Source organism: Taeniopygia guttata, chromosome 9 (genome assembly GCF_048771995.1).
Source record: "Taeniopygia guttata chromosome 9, bTaeGut7.mat, whole genome shotgun sequence".
NCBI classification, from domain to species: Eukaryota; Metazoa; Chordata; class Aves; order Passeriformes; family Estrildidae; genus Taeniopygia; species Taeniopygia guttata.
Window position 1 is genome coordinate 13,630,497 of NC_133034.1, and position 23,141 is coordinate 13,653,637.

The following is a 23,141-nucleotide window of genomic DNA, read 5'->3' on the forward strand; positions in this document are numbered from 1 at the left end:
AATTCAGCAACCACTTTACTAAAAAAAAAATCTAAATTCACATAAAACAGAAAGTAACAAAGTAAATTAAATTTACTTTCTCACATCAAGAGTTTATCCAGCTTAAAGAGCAAGATTCTTTAGCCAGGCCTCTGTGAGACTTTCAGCTGTTTTCACAGGTGTAGAGAAAAACACACACTATAAATAGTATGTGAATAAAACAAGGATAAGAGAGTAAACTGTCAGTTGATCAGTGGGTTATTCTGGTGTATAATTGATAAAAAGAAGGTCAAAACAAGTAATAAAAGCAGCAGAAAAAGAACAGAAAACCTGTTTGAGAAAATGTGGGCCCTCTTGGTTCTCATAGGTGCTGCATCTGTTTCTGCTCACCTGCAGGATCTTTCCTTTGATGGGTAAGAACAGACATTGAGTTCTATATCTGTGATTTCTTCTGCATGATCAAAAGGCTTTCAACTGCTTCAAATCGAATCTTTTTCTTCCCTTACAGACAGAAGGTGTTCCGTGTGATTCCACAGAATGATGAGCAGGTGGAAATCCTCAATTTCCTTGCCAGCACCATGGAGGTAAAGGACTTGGGGAAGTCGTTATATTGTAGTTGAAGGAAATATTTCTCCTTTTGCTCAAATAACAGATACATTTTTTTTTAATTGTACCGCAGAATTAAAGATCTTGGTTTCATTCAAGTCAGCTGTATTGTTTCTTTTGAAGGAATAGGACAAGTTGATAAAACTAGAGCTATACAAAACATTCAAATACCTTCTAAGAAGTCTGGTTTACACAATCTGAATGTCAAAGTGCCATCAGAATTTATTAATAGAATAAAGAAATCTTAAAGGATGAATTCAGTATGAGGTACTTTCAAGAATGTATTAGATGAATTATGGAAATTCCAATTACCAGAACTTTTACCATTACAAGAGAAACATTTTGCTCATGTAAGTATTCTAAAAATTTATACTCCCAGCAAAATGAATTTTCCTTTGGCCTCTAGTCTCTCATGTTATCTTTTCTTCTCTGACTTTCCTTTAAAACTTCCCTTCTCTTTAAGCTGCATGTTTCTCACTGACCTTGATGTAGATATATGATGACACAATGACACGATGAAAAACAACAAAGACAGCAAATGTGTTTTCAATATTTCTGTTTAGCTTTGATGTTGTAAAATAGCTGTTGGTGAAAAAGACACCATTAGCTGTAGGATGAAAGGATGGTATTTTTAATGAAGTACAGATGTGGAGACCTATCATCAACAGGCTACTACAGCATGCTGGAACAGTTTTCTGTGGAACAACATACTATTGGAATAGTGCTGCCAATACTAAGGAAATTAATATATACCATGCTTGCTTTTAAGTGTGAAGTATCAAAGGATTGTTTGTTTTCTTTTTCTTTTAAGAAAAGATCCCTGAACTACCATTGTTATACAAAGCAGTCAGTCAGGACTGATGTAATTGTGTATTCTGGAACAATCACCTCATTTGATGACACATAATTCATGAATAAGCAGCCCAAATTTCTTTTGCCTTCATGAGATGAAAGGGTGAAAAGGCATCAGGCTGGCAACTCAGCTTTGTTTCCATTGGCCTTCAACAGAGCACTAAATCCAGAGGCTTGGATGCTTACTTCAGCAAAAATAAGTGAAGAAGCAACAGCACTGTTGTTTGTCCACTTGGAATGAAACATCCTCAAAGGCACAGGTTCCTCATATCAACTTCAGTGATCTCTTTTAAAAGCCCTCATACAGACAACAGTCTTTTTCAGCTGATTTATGTAAAGTATTAATACAGTTCACCCCTGATATTGAATTAATTTCTCTCTGACATTTGTAGGCAAAATCCTGAGCAAAAAAATGAAAGAAGCTGTAAAAATGAAAGAAGTTGTAAATATAGTTAAAATATTCACAATTCTGTCTGAATGCAGATGCTGGAGACAATTTGTGAAATTGTCACTGTCATCTCCAGAATTCTGCCATATAAAATGCAGGGCCTAATAAAATCTTAATCAATTTCCATTTAAAATTTAGGTTGATACTTGTGGGAAACAATGTTGAATCAGTGTAATAGGATAGGCATGAAATTCAGTATATTAATCAAAACCTCACCAGCACACATACACCAATCTAAAAAATTACAGCCACGTGTATGTATTTATTTGTCTATGTATTCATTTCAGGTTGACTTTTGGCAGCCAGACTCTGTCACACTGGTAAGGCCAAAAATGCAAGTTGATTTCCGAGTTGAAGCTGAGAAGTCTTTTAAGGTTGAAGATCTTTTGAAAGAAAATGGAATGGAATATCAGTAAGTTTGTTCTCACTACTGTACTTTGAGTAGAAGGGAACTAAATACCATGGAGGATGTGTTTGAGCTTTTCATATTGGTCAGCTGATTTTCCTGTTGTAACTTCATCCCTCCTATGGATGCATCTACTGGGTTCAGCTTTCCTATGACAGTTCAAATAGACTACTCTGCATTGACAGGGTGAGATGAAATGTTGATAGAGGGAAGAGACAGGAAGCAGAGATGCAGTACCAGAAATTTCCCTGAGGTGAAAGCTCACTGCAATACACAAGGCAGGAGTATGGATGGGAATAGAAATATTTCCTACTACAGACAAAGTGCAGCAAAGGTCTAGAAAGAGCCAGAAAATACACCAGATGAGGGAAATGGACAGGGAACTGAAGCCAGAAAATAAAATGGTGAGCCTCAAGGGCTCCCATAAGCAGGTCACTAGTGAGTTGCAGAACAATGACTAGGCCAAAAATATCCAACAGGTGAATACAGACAGAATATAGCTGCCAGGTGAAAGGCCAAGGAAGCATGGAAAACAGATTCCCAGGACAGGCTTGGGCTGACAGAAGTCACATAGCAGATCCATGGCAAAGATGTCTCCAAAGAGAGAGCTGACCAAATCTGACTGCAGCACAAGTGGAGCGAACAGAGCACACTGCCACATTGCACACCACTGGAAACAAAATCACTGTTGTTGGTACCACTAATGGAAGAATAAGGAGAATAAAGAGTTGCGTGACCCTATTCTTCACTTCATATCTTCAATCACTGTGCAAGCATTAACTGAGGATGAGAAATTCACTTTGAGCTGGAGAGGTGTGGTCTGTCTTCATCTCTCCTTTCACTCCATTTTACGCATTGCAGAATTGCTCTGCTCAACTTCATTATCAGGCTTCTTTGATGTGTAAAGCATAGTCTGTCAACATCATGTACTCAGCCACTGAAAGTCAATAGCATTTGATCAAGTTTTTATTATTTCATTTGGCTGAGAGTAGAGTTTTTGTCTCTCAGTCCCACTGTTGTTGTTACGAGACCAAACTCCTTCACTGGACATCAGAGTTCTCAGGATAACTTTCATGATCTGTCAAGCCAGACTTAATCCATCCATAAACTTACTGGCCTCATGTCAATCGTGTCTGATTTGGATGCCTCTGCAGAAACAGAATCTAAAAACACTCTAGAATAAATGGTTTTCAATAATCTCACAGTGTACATACAGTACAGGAGTCCCATTTCAGTAGAATTTCCTCTTTAGTGAAGGAGTTACTCTACATGTGTTAGTTTTCCTATAAAATTCATTTATTGCCTCAGGTCCATGCACAAATCTTTTGATTGCAACAAAAGGCCAGAATGTCTGGAAGCTGTCCCTGAAAAACTTCAGTGGATTGTCCTTGTGACAGCCCAAGCTGTTATAATCCTTTTGAAGTGCAGCTGCAGTGCCAGGACATCATGTCACTTGCAGTATTTGTTCTGAAGGCTGCTGGTGCTTCACAAACGGGCCTCCTGTTCCTCTATCCAAATCACAAATGATCAAGGACATATCCTGGATGAATAAGATTTGAAAGAGTTTTAAGACAGGCGCTGGAAAAACAAGAGGACTTCATTTTTTGATAGCCAAGGTTGAAATATAAGCAAAAGGTCCTCAAGAGCATGCTCAATGACAAGTTGTGCCTTTGTGTCAGCCCCAGGGAAAAATGAACAGGAGAGATACAACCAATCCAGACAGGCTGTTGAGGTTTTCTTGAAATTGTGTGTTCTATTTAATAGCTCACCTCACATGCAATAAAGTAGCTTGGAGGATGGATAATGCCACCTGCAATAGAGCTGTCAAACCACATCTAACCTTTGGAAGCTTGGCTTGACAGGGAATTTCATCAGACAAATATCTCTGGGTTGCTGCCTGGTTTTGAAACATTGCTGCAGTCTAACTGTCCTCCAGTACCAAAAGTTCAAGAAGGCCCTTTTCCTATTGACAGGAGCAGCTGGCAACATAAGATCAGCCTAGAACTCATTTTGAGACATGCTCTGTCTCAACATTGGCATTTTTCTGGAACCAAACTGCTTCCACCCTGCAGGTTTGTTAGTATGGGAGTGAGGCAGCTGCTAATTGGCAGGAGCCTGTTGCTCCCTGGTCCTTCTTGTGGCAAGGCTGAGGCAGGATGCGGGTTGAAACTTGAAACTCCAATATCTTATTTTCAACCTGCCCACCTTTCCTTTCCCAATCAGTGCAGCCCAAATGCTGGGCAGACCTTCAAATGCCTTACTTTCCTGCTGGATTGCTGTATGTTTCTCTTCACACTTTTCATGGTACCTTCTTGCAGAGTTCTGATAGACAACCTGCAGGCTGCACTGGATGCCCAGTTTGACAGCCAAGCTCGTTCTGCCAGCCACAGCTATGTGAAGTACAACGACTGGGACACGGTAAAGTCTAGAATTTACCACATTAGCAGCTTAGTACCTTCTGTAGTCAAAGTGCTTCCAGACTTCTTCCCTTTTCCTCTTCTGCTCCAACCATTGACATAATAGTGAAGCTGAGATGCTTCACTATTAATTTCCTTTCCTTTTCACTATTTCTCCCATCTCCTCTGCTAAACAGCTCAATTCCATTTCCTGCTTCAGTTCTAGCTCTTCATGTCCTGTCATAAGACCCCTTCCTCCTTTTTTCACAGCCATGCTCATTTTTCCTGACATGTAATCATGGCCATGCAACTCTTCACATCTTTGCAGTGGCTCCTTGGAAATCTACAAATTGTATTAAATAATAGGCCACATTAGATGCTCAGAAAGACTGTTCTGGCTTGAAATCTGCAAATTAATCCATCTGAACCTGAGGAACAGAGATTTAGATTTTACCTCTTTATTAAACAGATAGCTGCTTGGACTGCTGATATTGCTGCTCAGAACCCAGACCTTGTCTCTCGTAGTGTAATTGGGAAAACATATGAAGGACGGCCAATGTACCTTCTCAAAGTAAGTGCCTCGAATTTTTTTTTTTTCCCCTATTTACAGCAATATATCATTCAAACATACAAGATAAACTTTTAGAGACACTACAGAAAATAAATCAACAATGCAGACCAATCAAATAATTGGGGGAAGTTTATCAACATCAATAAAAATGAAATTATTAAGAGTATTTTTTTTAGCTTGAATGTCATGGTCAGGTACAGTTGGGAGCACTCCATAGATTTCCATTTAAACACGGAATCCCATATTTGTATAAAGTTTGACTTCTTCAAGCTAACTGACTCGTTCTGCATACAATTTATCTTGTTTAAGCCCTGTGGTGTTATTTTTGTTGTTGTTTTTTTCCTAGATGGGAAAAAGTGGTGCAAATAAGAATGCCATCTTTATGGATTGTGGTTTCCATGCAAGAGAGTGGATCACCCCTGCTTTCTGCCAGTGGTTTGTGAAAGAGGTCAGTAAGCTTAATGATGAAAAAATAATTTACAAAACCTATGTTTATGAAAATCTTAAATGAGAAGAAAGAGCTCAGGCCACTGCCTTTTTCCCTCTAAATACGTGTCTGCTTTTGCCTTCTCCTCACCTCAGCGGGTTAAGGTGTAACTACTTAAACCAGATCTTTGTGCTTGGACCTGTAATCTTTCAGCAGCTTAAGGCAACCTGAAGTGTGTCTAAGAGGTTCTGAAATGTGTCTAAGAGGTACCTGAAATGTGTCTAAGAGGTACTGACAACTGCAATGGTTGCTCAGTTTGTAAATTTTTTTTGCACCTGTATGTCGCTGTTGAAGCAGGACGGGAATGAGAAGACTCTGACTCAGAAGGCTGCTGAGAGTAAAACTCCGATTTATTCAAAATACACTGCTCTTTTATACAGAGCTTCGCAAAGGTTAAATTCATTGGTCCTAAAGTGAAAACAATCTACAACATTGGTTCAGAGTGCTTGACACACAGTGAGAGAACTTAACTATAAACAGTGTGAGAACAAGAAAGATAAAGAATTATTTACATTCTTTCCCAGCTCTTTCCCAGGCTTTTGCCTGGCTAGAAACTCTCAGTTTCTTTCTTTGACTGAATCTGAGACCTATACCTGTAGTCAGAGAAAGGTGAGAGAAAAGCAAATAGCTCGAGTAACACTACAAACATAGCCATGTTCTGTACACAGACATAAGGAATAAGAAAATTCAAGGGCACATCAGAAGGCACCTGAATGCACTTTAGAACAGCTGACTTGCTACAGTGCCAGGTGGTGGATTCCTTGCAACCTGCTTTACTCAGTAAGGCAACAGAGAGGATGTAAACCTACCTGCAGCTCAGCACTGAGGAAATGTACCCAAGAAAGGAAGAAGACTGTAAATGAAGCTCCCTAGGCTCCACTCAGGGAGAGGGAAATGCATATACATCCCTTTGAGCTGCCACCTCAGGCTGTACAGAAAGGTGCTAAAATATGAAACCATATTAAAGGAAGAGCTGCACAGGTGAAATTAGCTTCGCTTCAGTCTGGGATACTTTAGGTCTCAAATTAAACAATTTTATGTCCTTTATATTTTCTTTCTCACTACCAATATAAAGCAGGTGGGGATTATCAAATGCTGTACAGTCATCTTCACAGAGACAGGTATATTACTCCTCAGATGGGGCAGATCAATTAATTCAGCAACTTACTGACTGAATCTCAAATTTTGTAATAACTTCTGTTGGAAGAGTAAGAAAAAAACACCAACAAAACCAACCAAACAAATAAATAAAACCACACCAGAAGCAGCAGCTGGAATCTAAAACCCAAGGAAAGGAAAGCCAATCTACATGAGCCAGCCATGCTGGCAGAGGCTTTGGTGGCAAGTACAATCTCAGTGTTATCAGACAGGCATGCAGTTTTGTGTAGGGAGCAGTGGAAATTGGAAGTGACATTTTGGTGGAGTCAATGGGAATATGATTTCATTAGTGCCTAATAAGGCTGCAGACAGTATGTGGTACCATTTTTCTCTCAGCAATTCACGTCACTGCAGCTGTCATTTTCACTGCCTGGTCGCTTAATCCATGGTTGTACCTGACACCAGCAGTGCCTCTGCTCAGTGTGTCCATAGGCAGAAGTGCCTTTAAAGAGCAGACCTCTGAGCATCATCAGAATTTCACTTGGGATTGCTTCTAGACACAAAAGTTTAAAAAATGGAGAAAAACATGAGCAACATGGATTGTTATAGGTATCTCAAAAGAGAAGCCCACCCAGACAACAATAAAAAACCAAAATAAGCATAAAATAAAACCCAGGAAAAATTATTTCAAATTATCTGAAACTGCTTTTCTAGATTTTATATCCCACCCTCCTACTTGTCTGTTACAGGACAAAAAATGCCTTTTTCCATTGCATTGCCCCGTGTTGCCCTTTATGGCTGTGTAAACAAAACATGGGTACAACACACTTAGAGCAAATTTCCATGATCATTGTATGGTCTCTCAACACTGATATGAATCTGTGAACAAGCATAGCAAGTGCCAAACCATGAACAATCAGGATATAGAGGATATTGCAGGAGTTCCTGTTTGTTATTCAATATCTGTGTCTGGAAAAGTGCAGGGAAAATCTGTCTCCCTATGAATAAATGCATCCACAGAATTATGATTGGAAATGTGTTAGGATGTTACTTAGAAATATTCTCTATAATTCTGGTAGTTGATAAAATTTCTGCACAACAGATATAAAAATGGAAATAATTATTTCTTTTTCTCATATAAATTAAACTCAAACCTTTAAAGTATTAGGATGTAGGAATATATATGGACAGCAGTATTATTCTGCCTGTAATCAAGAAGCTAGTAGATGAAAATCTCTTTCCAGTGATTTATTATTCTGTCCAAAATCAACATTATGTCATCTTATAATTTATCTAGCAGTATAAAATGGATTTCTAACAGCAGTGTGGTTTGAGTCAGTGCAAATCTAAGCACACGTCAGAACACAGGGGTGCCATCTCATGTGCTGGAGTGACCTGGATGAGTTTTTCTACCACATTCATTAATTCTTGACCCAGACCCAGACCTCCACAGGAGATACACATCTGTGAAGAGATCATCAGCTTTTTCTACTTTTTTCCAAGTAGGCTGTGGAGACCTATGGAAAAGATACTGTCATGACCACACTTCTGGACAAGCTGGACTTCTATGTTCTACCTGTTCTTAACATTGATGGTTACGTTTACACTTGGACAAAAGTAAGTACATTCTTCTTTCTTATTGTTGGAAAAGTCAGCTGTCAGAACTTTAAGTTTTCATCTGTGATTCTGTTACAGGACCGCATGTGGAGAAAGACACGCTCTAAAAATTCCGGGAGCATTTGCATTGGGACAGATCCCAACAGGAATTTTGATGCTGGCTGGTGCAGTAAGTGTCTCCTAACAAGAGTTGCAAGTAATTACACACAGGTGCAATATCCACTATACTTTACTATTGGATTTCCCCTACCTGATGGTCCAGCTTCAGCCTGAGTGAATCATTGTGGAATAGCTTGTGTTTAATTTTTAGAGCAGTTTTGGGAAAAAAAAAGCCAAACTTTGGCTACTAGCATCATCAGCATGGTGACTTCTATGAACATATCTGTACACACATGTGCATATATATACATATATACTTGAACACATGTATACACATATATTCATATAGACATACACACAGCTATGAGTTCGGAACAGAAACCAAAGAAACCTGCTTTCATGAAAAGAGGTCCCTTTTGAGTGGTTTCCACTTTGTTCCATGGAAGTGCCTTAGAAATGGAGAAGATATGCAAGGAGAGGACTGTAAAGTACTGAAGCAAATCAATATCCCAAAAAATTCCCATAATATAAGTCTTTACATCCATATTCATGTTCTTCCAACTATATTCTCTGTAAAGGCCACATTTATTCATTGCTTATGGGATGTTTCCCAGCATCTTAAGTATGCCATAAAGTATTCTCTCCTCTGATATGGCTTGTGTATTAGCAGGATTTCAGAGGCTTACCTATAAACATGTGTAACATGACTCTCTTAATAATATACTTCTTCATTAAGTACTCATTAAATTCACATTTCTTCTCAGCTATTGGCGCCTCAGAACACCCCTGTGATGCCACTTACTGTGGCTCTGCACCTGAGTCTGAAAAGGAGACCAAGGCTTTGGCTGATTTTATTCGTGAACATCTTTCTACAATCAAGGCATACTTGACTATTCACTCCTATTCCCAGCTACTGCTGTTTCCTTATTCATACACTTACAATTTGCCATCAGATTATGAGGAACTGGTAAGTCTCTTTGTCATTTTGACTTTATGAAAAGAATAAGCAAAAATCATCACTTGCTATTTAGGTACCTTTAACTTCAAGCAGTTTCTTTAACATCTGTAAAGAATCCATATTGCCAGGTTTTGAAAATATGTTAGACTTAGCAAGTTACCATGATGGTTTCAAGATAGCTGAAGTGCAGGATGAACTTCAGAGCCTTACTTAATTTCCATGTGCACAATGAATTTGACACAATATCAGTTCTGTCTTCCAGTTACACCATCCAGAAATCCACTCTGCTGTGCAGCACTGCCTCTTGCTGACTCCAGAGGCTGCTGTAGGTGTAGCTTTAATATTTTACTTAAAAGCACTATGGCCTGTAAGCCAAGGTAGCAGCTTGACAGATTGCAATAACTGTGAAATAACTCAACTGGTATCAACAGCAGGCAAAGATCTCTGAAGTAAAATGGTGAAACTCCTGTTGGTACAAGGTCAAGTCAAAGAGGTAGATCTTGACGAAAGTATAATTGAAAACAGATACAAAACACATAAAAAGTTTCAGTTTTGAGGCCTTTTCCAAGAGGCCTGGATTTAAGCATAGACATTTTATTTAGAAGAGGAGACGATGAATGTGGTATTTTAAAGGACAATTCCTCGTTCATAAATTCCAGAGAAAAGCAACACTCTAATGCCATTTAAAATTTTTTTTGATCCTTAAAAACAGAGAATTTAAAACTATTAAATGTGTAAAAAAGCCTTAAACATTTCATAGGCCAAGAATCAACAATCATGAATAATAAAATTACTTCAGTTCTCTGCATATTAGCAATTAGAATCTGCTGGCAGGGAAAACAACACAGCAAGACAAAACAAACACATTTTGATTCCCCCTCTTTCCTCAATGCTGCCAAAAGTCCAAGGCAACAACAATGTGTGTTGCTGTGCAGGTTTGACAGATTTATGAATGTTCCCAAATACATGTCTTGTTTCTGAACACAAATACAAACTGGGGCCAAGAGTGAAGTTTCTTGTTCGATTTTTTTTAAGCCTAAAAGAGAAGATTAAATTAAAATTAAGATTTTTGTTTTCTTAATTTATATTCCAGGAATTTTGTAATTGAAATTATTCAGGGAGTGGTAGTAATATCTTGCCTTCATTTTTCACAAAAGCTTCATAATTCACACATTACCATTCAGTCTAAAGTAATAAACAGCACTAAACACTTAAGGCTATTTTGTTGTCAAGATCACAAAGCTCATATTTGTCAAAAATTTATATTAAATTCTGCCCCCATTTCTTGAATGAAGAGCAAATGTGATGAAATGTAACTAAAAGTACAGTGTGTTTCTCACAGTATTAAACAGAGAAAGTACACTGACAACTCATTACTAAAGCAATTCCTAGCAGCAAGAAGGAAACCATCTCCTTTGCTAGATTTTAAAATACTTAAATTAAAATTTTATATTGTCACTGTTCTATTCTAATACACAATAAAATTTAAACTTCCCTTTCCTGCCATAGAAGACAATTCTGCTGCTACCACAGAGCATAAAAACTAAATTGCTCAGGAATACAGGATATATATTCCTCTTCAGCCATTTGATTTCACTTTGCATATTAGTCTTTCCCATAGTACTTTATTCTATATTTTAAATCAGTCACACTGATACCAGATATATCAATTATATTCTTCACAGAGCAACCACAAATCTCACCACCATGACAAGGTGACCTTATGTGCACTTTTTGCATCTTAATTGAGGGAAATTATTTTCTCTGTTGGTGATCCCAACAGAGACAGCAGGATCCTAGAGGTGCTCAACCTGCGCAGTATCTGATTTTTACATGGGAAGACTTGTTGCCAAAAGTCCCTTTGGACAATGAGAACAGAGTATCATCTGATCAATATTACCTGTAATTGAGATAATTACACAAGAAAGGACCTTACACACTCCAATGTCAGTGAATTAAATAGAAAAGTTGGCTTCTACAGGCTGTGCGTCAGGTTCACAAGTGCAGCTTTTTGGGTTAGTTCAAATAACTAAGATACATTCATTTAAGCTGTGACTAAAGAAAATTTAACATTTTCAATCAACAACTGTACTTGCTTGAGACAAGATAGCTACAAAAAGAGGAATTACTGTATATGACAATTGCTGCGTTTAATGTCTAAAAATTCTGTCTAAATTTAGAATTTGGAGAAATGCTGAAGAATGAGAATCTTAACTTTTAATTGCTATTGTTTGGGCAAATAAAATAATCATAAATCATTTTTTAAATGAAGAAGCAAAATTTATAGTGCCATTATCTTATCTTAGATGTTATTTTTACCCTGACATATCTAATAAATTAAAGGAAATATAGCTGCAATTTCTTATCTCTTTCAATGAGCAACTGGACATGTATTTAAACAAAACCTTGCATGTCTGCTTCTCATTAATAACATTTTGTATTTAATTAAAGGTAACATAATACCATGGGGCTTATGTCGCATTCCAGTGTCTGGGGTACAGAAGGGTGAAAAAATTGAGTAATCTGAGATTAAGGACACTAAATCTGCAGAAGAGAAAGGTCCAGAGAATGCCTGTACCTTCCTTCCCTGAACACACAGTGAACAGTGTGTCCTTGGGGCTGAAAAGACGTTTTCTGTTTACAGTCTCAAGAAATCACCAGAAGGCCTAAAACTGCTTTGGTTTGTTAGATAGAACAGGGAACTCAGAGAACCCCTCTATGTTCTACTGCACTGCTCAGCAAATCAGAACAACTCAAAGTTATTGTAACTGATATAAGCCAGGGATTTGAACTATCCGTCAACCATGTCTTGGGGTGTAAAATTTAATGAAAGTCACATATGTCCCTTCCTTCCCACAACCTTGCACTCTTCCCCTGAGATGCAAGAGGATCTGTGAGGCTATAAATCCCACAGCTCACAAGGATTTTCCCAAAATTTGTCTCTCTTTATTCAGGGTTGTTGTTCTGTGCCCCTAAGAGCTGCACAAAATTTTCACTGTTATCCAAACAACAAAAATAAATACACCCAAGACAGGAAAATCTAGGTCAGGAATTTCTCAGAAGTTACACAATATTCTTGTGATGACACCCTTAAAGAAATATGTCCTCCTTTTGGAGAATCACATCTTGTCTGCTTTGTAATCCTCTTGGCTCATTCTTTATTATACCCTGATGTACTGCCCTGAACACAGAATACACACTTGAATCCCTCTCCTACAGGAAACAGAAGCATTAGCTTTTCACAATAAGAAAATATGCTTGGCAAGACAAGTATCTCTCCACACCCCAAAAAAGACTATCTTTATTTTACTATTCACATTTTTGTCCTCTTGCAATAAAGAACCATGTATTTAATCAGACTTCTCACAAAAAGTTCAGCCCATATTTTTTAATCACTTCATATATTTGCCTTAGCCTCCCATTAGACTTTCCTCATTTTAAGCAGACAAATCTAGTTTATCAGTTCTTGTTTGTATTTGAATTGGCTCTGAACTGTAGTTTGAGAGAGCAGAGGAATGTGTATTGTACCCTTCCTTCCTTTCCAGTTCAATTCCATCTCTCAGTTAAAAGCAGCACCAAATATATGTGTACAGCCAGCTCATACTCACTTAACAGATTAATGTAGGTGTGTTAGTACAGTTTCACAGGCTGCAGAATATTACATCCATTTACAACCCAAGATAATTCCTGTCTGTATTACTCGAATGCACACTGGCTGCATGAGTTGTTTCAACTCACCAAAATTCACTTTCCATATTGGGTTGGTCTGGCATTTCACTTCCTCTTGAATGATTAAAAGAGGACATATTAGAAAGTGAGGATATACCCAGAGTCTGTGCAGCCTGCAAGAGTGAATTTCAAATATATAGCATGACTGTGAGTATCACTCTGATTATTTAACTTAGTGCCTAGTTGTGAAGTCCTGAATATGCTTAAGACATATGAAGACCTGTGGCTAAGAATGGTTGGATAGCAAAAATCCTACATCTCAGAGACTCAGACAAGCCCATGAGGAGTTGCAGTCTTGATGCTGTTGTATCTGCACTTTTGCATAGATTGTATTACTATGATTGTACTACTTGTTACATTAAATATTGTTAAAGTCAACTGGGAAGCACAACAAATAGGAAAGTGGGCAGTAAAGCAGTATTTGAAATTTGCTTCACAGCTCTTCCACAAGATTTTACCCCAACAGAACTGTTATGTACTGGCAGTCTTAAAATTGTGAAAAGGATGTGTTTAGTAGTAGCATCTTCCAGATGAAGTTGATGTGTGAATCTGCCTGACAGACAAGAGTTTCCAACAGGTGTAGGGCCCAACTGAGTTGCAGTGGAAACCCTCTCACCAGGGAATAATTTCTTAAACACTGTAGAAACTGCCATAGAAAAAGAAGCTTGTAAAGAAAAAGAATCATTCCACTGAAGTCCTCACTGCCTGGATTCCCTGGGGTCTTGGAGCATATGAGCAACAACAGAACAGTGAACTAAATTACACATCGTCATGGACCCTTGAGGGGGAGTCTGTTTTTACTGGCAAAACAAGAAGGCTCTGGAGTTTCAATTCACTTGGCTAAAGCTAACTTAGCAAAGCCACATTTTCAGCCTTTCATTACAAAGGAAGTTGAGGGTCCCTTTACTTAACAAGTAAAGCATGAAAGACCAGTGTGAAGGGAAAATAGTTTTCAGCCTTGAGCAAATCAGTTGGCAGTCCAGTGAGGGAAGAGAGCAAAGGGTCCAGTCAAGCAGTGAAAAGGCTTCTCCAGACCACTCTCAGATTGAGAGGGCAAAGGGAGTTGTCCACAAACAGCAGCTGCATATCAACATCTGTGGAGTGTTTCTAAATGGTCACAGTTTCCTGGCAAATCCACCCTGATGATACAAGAGTAAAATGAGGGAGATGAGATGCTCCCATAAAAAATACCTATTAACACACAAAATATGCTTAGCCTGATAATTTATCTTGATAGTTCAAACTTCCAATGTTGTGAGAAAGAGACGCCAGTACCACATCTTTCATTAAAAGCTAATAACTGAAAAAATCTAGGTTTGAAAGTTGTTAATTATATAAGATAATGACAACTGAGAACACAACTCTGCTGTCTCCCTGGCTCACGCACTCTGTACACAGATAAGTGAAATATTGGTAATTGCAGTGTAAACACAGATGGGTGATGAGCGCAGGAAATGCTGCCTTCTGCTGAAATGACCAGCTCTGAGAGCTCAGCTGGGAGTCAGAAGCTGAAAAGCCATTTCTGCTTCCAGTTACAAGGTATTACTCTGGAGTTATTTCTTCGACTGCAGGGCGCCACTTGTTTCTCTGCTACTATAAATCTCAGCAGCATTTTCCTTGCAAAAGAGGGATTCTTAACAGTATACAATCCCAAACAAACAAACTCCAAACAAACCACAATTCAGTTAAGCCCATTACGTAAAGAGATGTAGAAAATCATTGAATAACAAAGAGTATCCTCAAAGGTCAAAAGGAAAACAATGTTTCTCCTTGCAGGCGTATTCCACACAACTTACAGTCTTGAAAATCCAAAATACTTTTCACCCTTTTGGAAAACTTAAGGCACTATTTATATACCTCTGCATTGACCTCCCTATTATTTCCTTCTTAAGGATTACTTTGAGTAATTGAGCTATTTTGACAAAACAACCAAACATATTTTCCTCATATTTTGTGTTTATACTCACAAGTATTTACTTGATACATATTATTCCTGCTGGTTTATACTATATTATTAATAAATTATATTAGTTACTATAAAGATGAAATTTATTTTTCTACCTTTACATTTTGGACTGCAAATCTAATAAGACAGTAAATGTTAGAGAGTCATTTAAAGGAAAACAAAAATATATCAAAACTTCTGATAAAGCTTAATTTCATGATGAAGTCATAAATGCTTAGGCAAGTTTTTCACTTAGAGAGGGTCATTTAAAACACCACCTTTATCTCCAACCTGGAGAGCTTGAGGAAGTTGTTTATTTGGATTCTAGGCTCTAAACAGCTGGAAATCTCAACTGCTCTTTCTACAAATCTCTGTTTTTACAACTTCCTGACCAACAATAAAAAATCCCTCAGGTAGAAAGATTTCCTGACATACTTTTTCCGGTATGTGTTCTGGTATGATTTAAAGCCATCATTTATCTGCTGGGTGGAACAAATGCCCTGGGTCAAACAGCCCCACAGAGCAGTTCTGTTGTTCTATTGTCCCTACTTTAGTTAACTAAAGACAGCAAATACCAGTTATGGGTCTGCATATTGAACCAGACAATCTTTCCAAATTTTATTTCCACTTTGCATATATTTGAATAGAGGAAGAATCAGTTTACATTTAAAAATTCATTTGCTATTGAGAGAAGATTTGACTCAATCTCAGCTGCTGATTAAATGTGTGCATTATAAACAACAGATGGCTGAAGAAAACATGGCATTTCTAGCAGATAGCAGACTTCAACCTCTACAATTCCCTCAACATGTGTTAAAAATTATTATGAATTTTAGACAAATCAATTTACTGAGGGATTAAAAAAAGAGAGGAAAAAAATCCAAACCAAACAAAAAAGAAGATCACAGGAGAGAGCTCAGTTACTCCAATTGCTCTGGATCCAAGACTGTGAAATACAGAGTAACAACATACTTCCTTGCAATTGCTTATCTTTGTGTGATACAGAGGCCAGAAACCAAACCCCACATTCAGGCAGGCACAGTCAGTGTTATAGGTGGAAAGACACACTTCAAGTATGCTTTGGTTTGTTTTGTTTAAATATCCTTTGTATGCTAAAGAACCTCAAATTTCTAGAGCAAACTCCCATAGTTCTAAAATGTTCAAAACCAAATATTTGGGAAGGGGGAAACTTGCAATTCTGCTAGGGTGTAGGCTGCCAGTGATAATGCAAATGTTGTGATGTTGTATTTTAAAAGCTGAGAAAGTTCTCTCAGTTAACTAAAATTTTCTAAATACATTGTCCCATATGCCTTTTTGAGTAAATCAGAAGAACACTTGAAGCATAAGGATGAACAGAGAATATTTTACAATATATCTTCCACCGGGATGTAAGCCAGAGTGTAACCTACAGAGAAGGAAAGGGCTTGAGGAAATTCCTGGAATAGTAAGCCATTCAGCTGCAAGCTATAAAGAAATATATGGCAACCCATTGCTTATACTGAACATATGCTTTCAAAAATCATTCATATTTATCATCTGTTAGTAATAGTTTTCAAGTTTTATTACCAACATGTTGTATAATGAAGAATTGGAAAAGCCACACGTTCCAAAGAAAAGTCTGTAATTTTCCTTAATGCAAACATACAAAGCTTCATAGTACTATTGATGGGCCTGATCCAACCCTCACTGAATCAGTGGGAGTTGAATGAGTCCCTCTGTGCACAGGAAATGAATTGAAATTAATGAGACTACATATGGTTTCGGGGTAATTTATGCCTTTTTTGGATGTTAATATTTATAAGACTTTAATCTGTTTCCACTTGTATCAATGTTCAACACCCCTGACTGAGCTGACTCTACTCTAAGTTTATAGCTGCATGAACAGAAGGGAAAGAAAGGCTATTGTATGTTTGCAAGTTACTGTACCAAGTTATTACCATTCTCAAAGATTCTCTTATCTCTAAGTAAGGTTCCTTCTTTAGTTTTAACCTTGCACAAGCTTCTTCTAAGTCTAGAAAGTGCTGTTACCTCTTGTCCCCTTATCTGTCCAAATCCCCCTGGACTGTACACCAGGCTGCAACAGACCATAGACAGACTGGACCACACTCCATTAAACCTCTGAGAATAAATTCTTCACTGACAAGCACTTTTCACAGCACCAGGACAAGCTGGGCCTTGTCAGCTACTGACACCTAGCCATACTTAGAAGTCAACAACAGTTTTCTAATAAAAGCTTCTCCAGCATGGCTTTTCAGTTTATAGACCAGTGTAATTGCTTAGATTCACTCAGAAAGCTTCTGAAAATCTGCATTTATCATTCTTCTTTTCTTACAGAATTCCATAGCTAGAGCTGCTTCCAAAGAGCTGTCCAGTTTGTACAACACTAGATATACATACGGTCCAGGAGCAAAAACAATCTGTAAGTATTGACCTAAATATACTGACAATCCCTGTTAAGTACTACTAGGGCTATAAAATGCAGTTTCCTAGTGATTCTTGTTCCTCTTTCTAAGTAGTCCTCTTCTTCCTTCACATGCATATATGAAGAGGAATATGTGGGACCTGTCATTTCTAAATTATGGGATAATTTACTCCCTAGGGATCCCACAAAGTGGGTGACCCCTTGGAAAGTCAAGTGATGTAGTAAAATGTTTATGAATTCACATGCATAGCATTAATTCCTAAATCATACACAGCTCAGATTTAAATATAAAAACCTTGACCTGAGATTTTCTGCATTTCCAGTATCTCCAAGTCAAAGATGATGTGAGTCCTCTGATTCCACTGTGTGATGTGAATCCTTCAGCTACTCCAGCAATACCAATTTCTTTTAATTTGCATTACATTCTGAGACACATACTAATTACAATCCTATTTGTAATTTGCAATGACTAATTATTCTATCCTTCTCAGGAACTCAGCTGTGCATATGGCCTTGGCAGTGCCAAAAGCCAGGTTGAGGTTATCTCAATATCTCCCTTATTTAAGACCTCTTAATTTACTTAAATATGAAATCTAATTCCTGTTTCTTGCCTGTTCCTCCTTCCTCAAATAGTTAACCATCCCCTCCCAAACATTTTAAAAAACAGTTTCTTCCAATTTTTTTTTTTATATTTTTGGAGACTCTTCCTTTAAAAATGTCATGGTGATGCTGGGCAATTTTGGAGGCTCCTTCCTTAGCAAAAGAGACTGTTATTATCATACCATCTACTGAAAAGGGAGGGTACTATTTGTCCAGCAGAAAAAGATGGAGCTGAAATCCCAGATTTGCAATTTTTTCCCATCTCTGTGAACCTCAAAAAGTAACTTAGTGAGAGGGCATTTGCTTCTTATACCAGATGTTTCTAAACACCCCCATGCAACCGTGCCATTCTCCTGTTCCTTAGACATTTCTCCCATGGTTTTCCCACAATAGTGACAAGGAAGGAGCAGTTTAGCTAGTTTACATTTGCTTGCACAAATCAGCTGGAACAAAGCTCAGAAAAAGCCTAAAATCACAGCAGCTCTCCCATGAGCAGGACAAATCAATCAATTCACCGAATATTTCTTTTTATCTGTTCTTTCTGCATTCCTGGCTATGTGACTCGACTCCAAAGTATTTCTCATTTGATGTGTAGCCACTCTTTCCAAGTTAAGCTTTCTTTAATTTCTTTACCAACAGACCCTGCTGCAGGGGGCTCTGATGACTGGGCTTATGACCAAGGAATCAAGTACTCTTTCACTTTCGAGCTCCGGGACACTGGGAGATATGGTTTCCTTCTCCCTGAATCTCAGATAAAGCCAACCTGTGAAGAGACTTTACTTGCTGTTAAATATATTGCCAACTATGTCCTTGAGCACTTGTATTAGAATGTATTGTACTTGTATTAGCACTTGTATTAGAATGGAGTTCTAAAAATTATTAAAGTAGGTTTTATGCAAAGATGCCTTCCTTTTTTTATTCCCTAAAAATTACATTTTTATTTCTCTATCTATACTTAATGTTCCTAAGTCATATTCTTAGTCCATTACAGGTCACTAGACCTACAAGTTTTTCAAGAGAAATTTTAGAAGTTCAAGAGAAATAAAATATTTTTATTAAGGCAATTGGCATAGTTGGGGGGTTGAAAAAGGAGCACAAGATTAATCAACCTAAGGTAAAGGTGGCCTTATTGATTAAAATTATCTTTGTTGATTAAAATTATCTTTACACAGAGGAGATGGGCTGAGCATTAGAGCTTATACAGCCTAACTGTTAACCAGAATGAAAAGAACTAAGTGATCCACATAGATGGACTTTCACCCAAACATTCATTGCCTCAATGACAACAGTAGCAAGGAGAAGCTCACAGCACATACATTTAAAATTATACATCTGTGATGTGCTCTTGTGAATTTTCTCAAACCCACCCACCTGCCCCAACACTGAAAACTAATTTGGATCTGCAGTCACTGCTAGTCCAATCTGGACTGAGTTATGAAAATTATAATTACTATTAATGGCCAAAATTTGATATGAATCATGCTACCCTGCATTTAAGGCTCTCACACTCACTGCAGTAGCATCTCCCAAAGTGTTCTCAGGGGCTTGGTACTTCCTGGGGCCCCACATGTTCCTACTGTCATGAGCGGAAGAATCATAAACAGCCATAAAGACTAAGTCTGGTGATAAATGAATATCTCTTTCTTTCATGAAAAGCTGTAGAGAATTATCCCCTCCCAATCAATTTTTCTGTACAGGTAATGTAGGTCTGATTGGGTCAGAGTGAGTGAAAGTGATAAATTGCCACTCAACATCTTTCCCACAGAGCTGCAGAAAATGTGTTTGGCATCTATTAATACTGTTTGGAGCTTGGCTAATATAGGACACACTCTGCACAATCATAGGGAAAAACCTTATGTCAACACAGAATCTGGCTGATCTCCCTGCCACTGCCGGAAGCTCTAAACTGAGACTTCCACTGTCCACTGATGGTCCTGGAATTAACCCCTTGGTCCTTAGCCAACCCACTCAACATAGCCCCAGAAATGCATTTTACAGAAAATGGTTCTCCAAAGAAAATCATCAAATTCAAGACCTGTCAAAAACTCCATGTTCTGCCTTTTTGTCCCTTTTCAGTGGAAGGAAACAGGAAGACAGGGTCCAATTTAAAATTACACTTTCATTTGTATATATAAGAGAAAGGCCACACATCCACTAGTCCATTCCAATTAGCCCAGCAGCACTCAGATTAAACTATTCCTCACACATGACTGATCCTTCTGGTTTTGATCACTGGTGAAACTGAACCCACGTGTGAAAGTAACACATACCAATAAAAAGACCTATCGTTTTGTTTTGCAGAAGAACTGGGGGGAAGGATAATCAGTGTTACTAAAAATAGCACAGGATGTGAACAGAACATACTGGCCAGAGCCAAACACGTCACAAAGAGAATGTCATAAATGTATCGGAATATAAAATATTTTGCTAATTTTAACTAAGTATTAACAACCATCCAGGGACTATCCTGACTGTAACTATGTTATTTGGGAAGATGTCACAGGTTTTACACCAACTGCAATGCGAACTCTTGGTACTCAGCACTCAGTACAATGGTGCAGTTGACAAGTTCCATCAGCTTGATGAACTTGGGAGATCTTTTTCAACCTTAATGATTCTATGATTCAAACACACAGCTACAAATGCAGTTGAGGGCCAGGTCACAGCATCCAGCAGTTCCAATATTACAGTCACCCCAGTTAACTAAAATGTGTGACTCTGAGGCAGGATATAGCACACATTTGGTGGCTCTGACATTTACAAATCAAGTCACAGCAAAGCAGTGATCTGCAGCTTTTCTGTGCCTTCTCCCCAGAAATTCATATTTTGGCCTTAGCTTCCCATTAGGTCACCTTATGCTTTCCTCATTTTCAGCAGACAAATCTGGCTTTATCAATTAAATTCTCCCCAGAAGGCACTCACTAGCACTGCTGATCAAATTACACAGATGCAGAGAAGAGCACTTGAATGTGGTATTATCATCCATGCAGCTTGGAACATAAGCCAAAGAATATATTGGAGAATTTTAAGCAGGAAACGACATTGTGCTAGCAGGTAAGCTTCTAGTGCAGAGACACTGGAAGAAAACATGGAGAGGAAGCAAAAGTTCATCAAGAAGTCACATTGCTTCAAACAAGCATGACTTTCAAAACACATGGAAATTTCACATGCAAAACTGATTGATAACCTATTCTCAATTAAAGCACATGAAACTCTATGTGAACACAAGAAAATAGCTTTCTTATCACAGATGCCCAAAAACCAGAACATGTTGCCCAAAAATGTTGTGGAGCCTCCCTCCTTGGAGATGTTGTTCAAAACTGGGCTGGACAAGGCTCTGGGCAACCTGCTTTGTGCCATCCTGTTAATGTCTGCCTGATACAGGTCAACCAAGGACTGAGATTAATAATTTCAGCTTTTCTTGTTTGATTTATACTGCTCCTTTAATCAGATAAATAGAAAGGGAACATTCTGGTTTTTTGATTAAGAATCACATCAAAAAGTTGCAATTTTTCTCATATTAAGCTATTGTTTAGCCAAATGCATTCAAACAGACAATTCATTTCAGTGTTCCCAAACTCAAAAGGGATTAAGACCTGATGAAGTGCTTTAAAGACAATGTACTGTCCCTCTGCCAGGTCTCCCAAGAGTGATATTGGAGATACCAGACCATTCACAGAGGACATGTCCCTTCAGTACATATTGCAGATGCAAAGGCCCTTAACAAAGGCACACTTACAAATTCTTGATTCTTTAACACATAAAAAGGTAGCTCACACACAAAAATGAATGAAATGCAGTTAAGTCCAAACAGCTGTATGAGAGTTAAACATGAGCTTCTGGGGAAGGTATTTCCAAGCTGGCTCAAAGTTGTCAAGCAACTGCTGAGACATAATGGTAATTCAGAGAAGGCAACTTTTGCTCTTAATGATCCAGACACAACTGCCTCAAAAACTGCGCTAGAAATTAAACCTGTGCTTACAGTGCAGCCTGCTCTGAACACTGCCTTGCTGACATATGGCTTCAGCATGCTTCCTGTCACTTTGAATTCTTCCAAGGACAGATGTGGGCTGTGCATTGAAGCAGGTTGCCTCTGTGTTCCCTGCTGCACTCAGAACAGCTGCATTACAGCTGCATACAGCATTTACTACAGGAGGAGAGGAAACAGCCAAATGCTTTTGATAATGGGACTGGATCCCTGTCCTTTACAGGAAGGATGCCAGGCTACTTGTGGTAAACTTTGCAACCACAGAAAACAGAAAATCTGCTATCAGTAAGTGAATAAATACAGCTTAGCCAAGAAATAGGGAAATAGTTGCAAGCACTAAAATCTTTTCTTTCAGCATTTAGCAGAAGACCTAAGATGCTTAACTGGAATTCTTCAAGGAAAGTATGAATCACACTGCTTTAATAAAAAAATCAACTTGCAATTTCCTAGCTTCATGGGGAAAAATAAAATATTCAGGTTTCTTTTCAATACATTGATAGGGCATAATCAGAAAAAAAAGAAAAGAATAACAGTTCAGGAATAATGGCTGTCATTCCCACAGATCCCTGTGTTGTACTGGTGAACCTGAGAGAGTGAAACCACTGAGTACAGCTCCATAATACAGTGACCCACCACTTCATGTCCAGAAGTGACACAGCTCAGAGCATCTCTGTTCCTACCAGAGTAAGCCTAGAACATAATCAGCCTTCCACAAAAATCAAGAGACGCTAGAGAATGTTACAAATGGCATACAGAACTCAAAAGACAAATGTGATGTTATGCAGCACAGCAATGATGTCATTGCTGACGTGTATGTTGCATCAACACCCATCAATATGGGGCCTTTTTCCCCATTGCAAAGGTGCAACACACTCAGATTATGGAACTGCAAATACAGCACTAGATGCAAAAAGTTTTTCACTTCTAGGTTTATAGCCCT

General features: G+C 38.2%; 1 protein-coding gene across 1 annotated transcript; it reads left to right on the forward strand.

Moving 5' to 3' along the window:
• Positions 1-283: 283 nt before the first annotated feature.
• On the forward strand, positions 284-19,113 carry CPB1 (carboxypeptidase B1). Its single transcript, XM_002188835.6, has 11 exons — positions 284-392; positions 488-563; positions 2,173-2,297; positions 4,610-4,709; positions 5,157-5,258; positions 5,605-5,706; positions 8,350-8,460; positions 8,539-8,629; positions 9,324-9,526; positions 17,526-17,610; positions 18,853-19,113. Exons 1-11 carry the CDS (start codon positions 322-324, stop codon positions 19,038-19,040), a joined length of 1,254 nt encoding a protein of 417 aa, XP_002188871.4. The 5' UTR covers positions 284-321; the 3' UTR covers positions 19,041-19,113.
• The last annotated feature ends 4,028 nt before the right edge of the window (positions 19,114-23,141 follow it).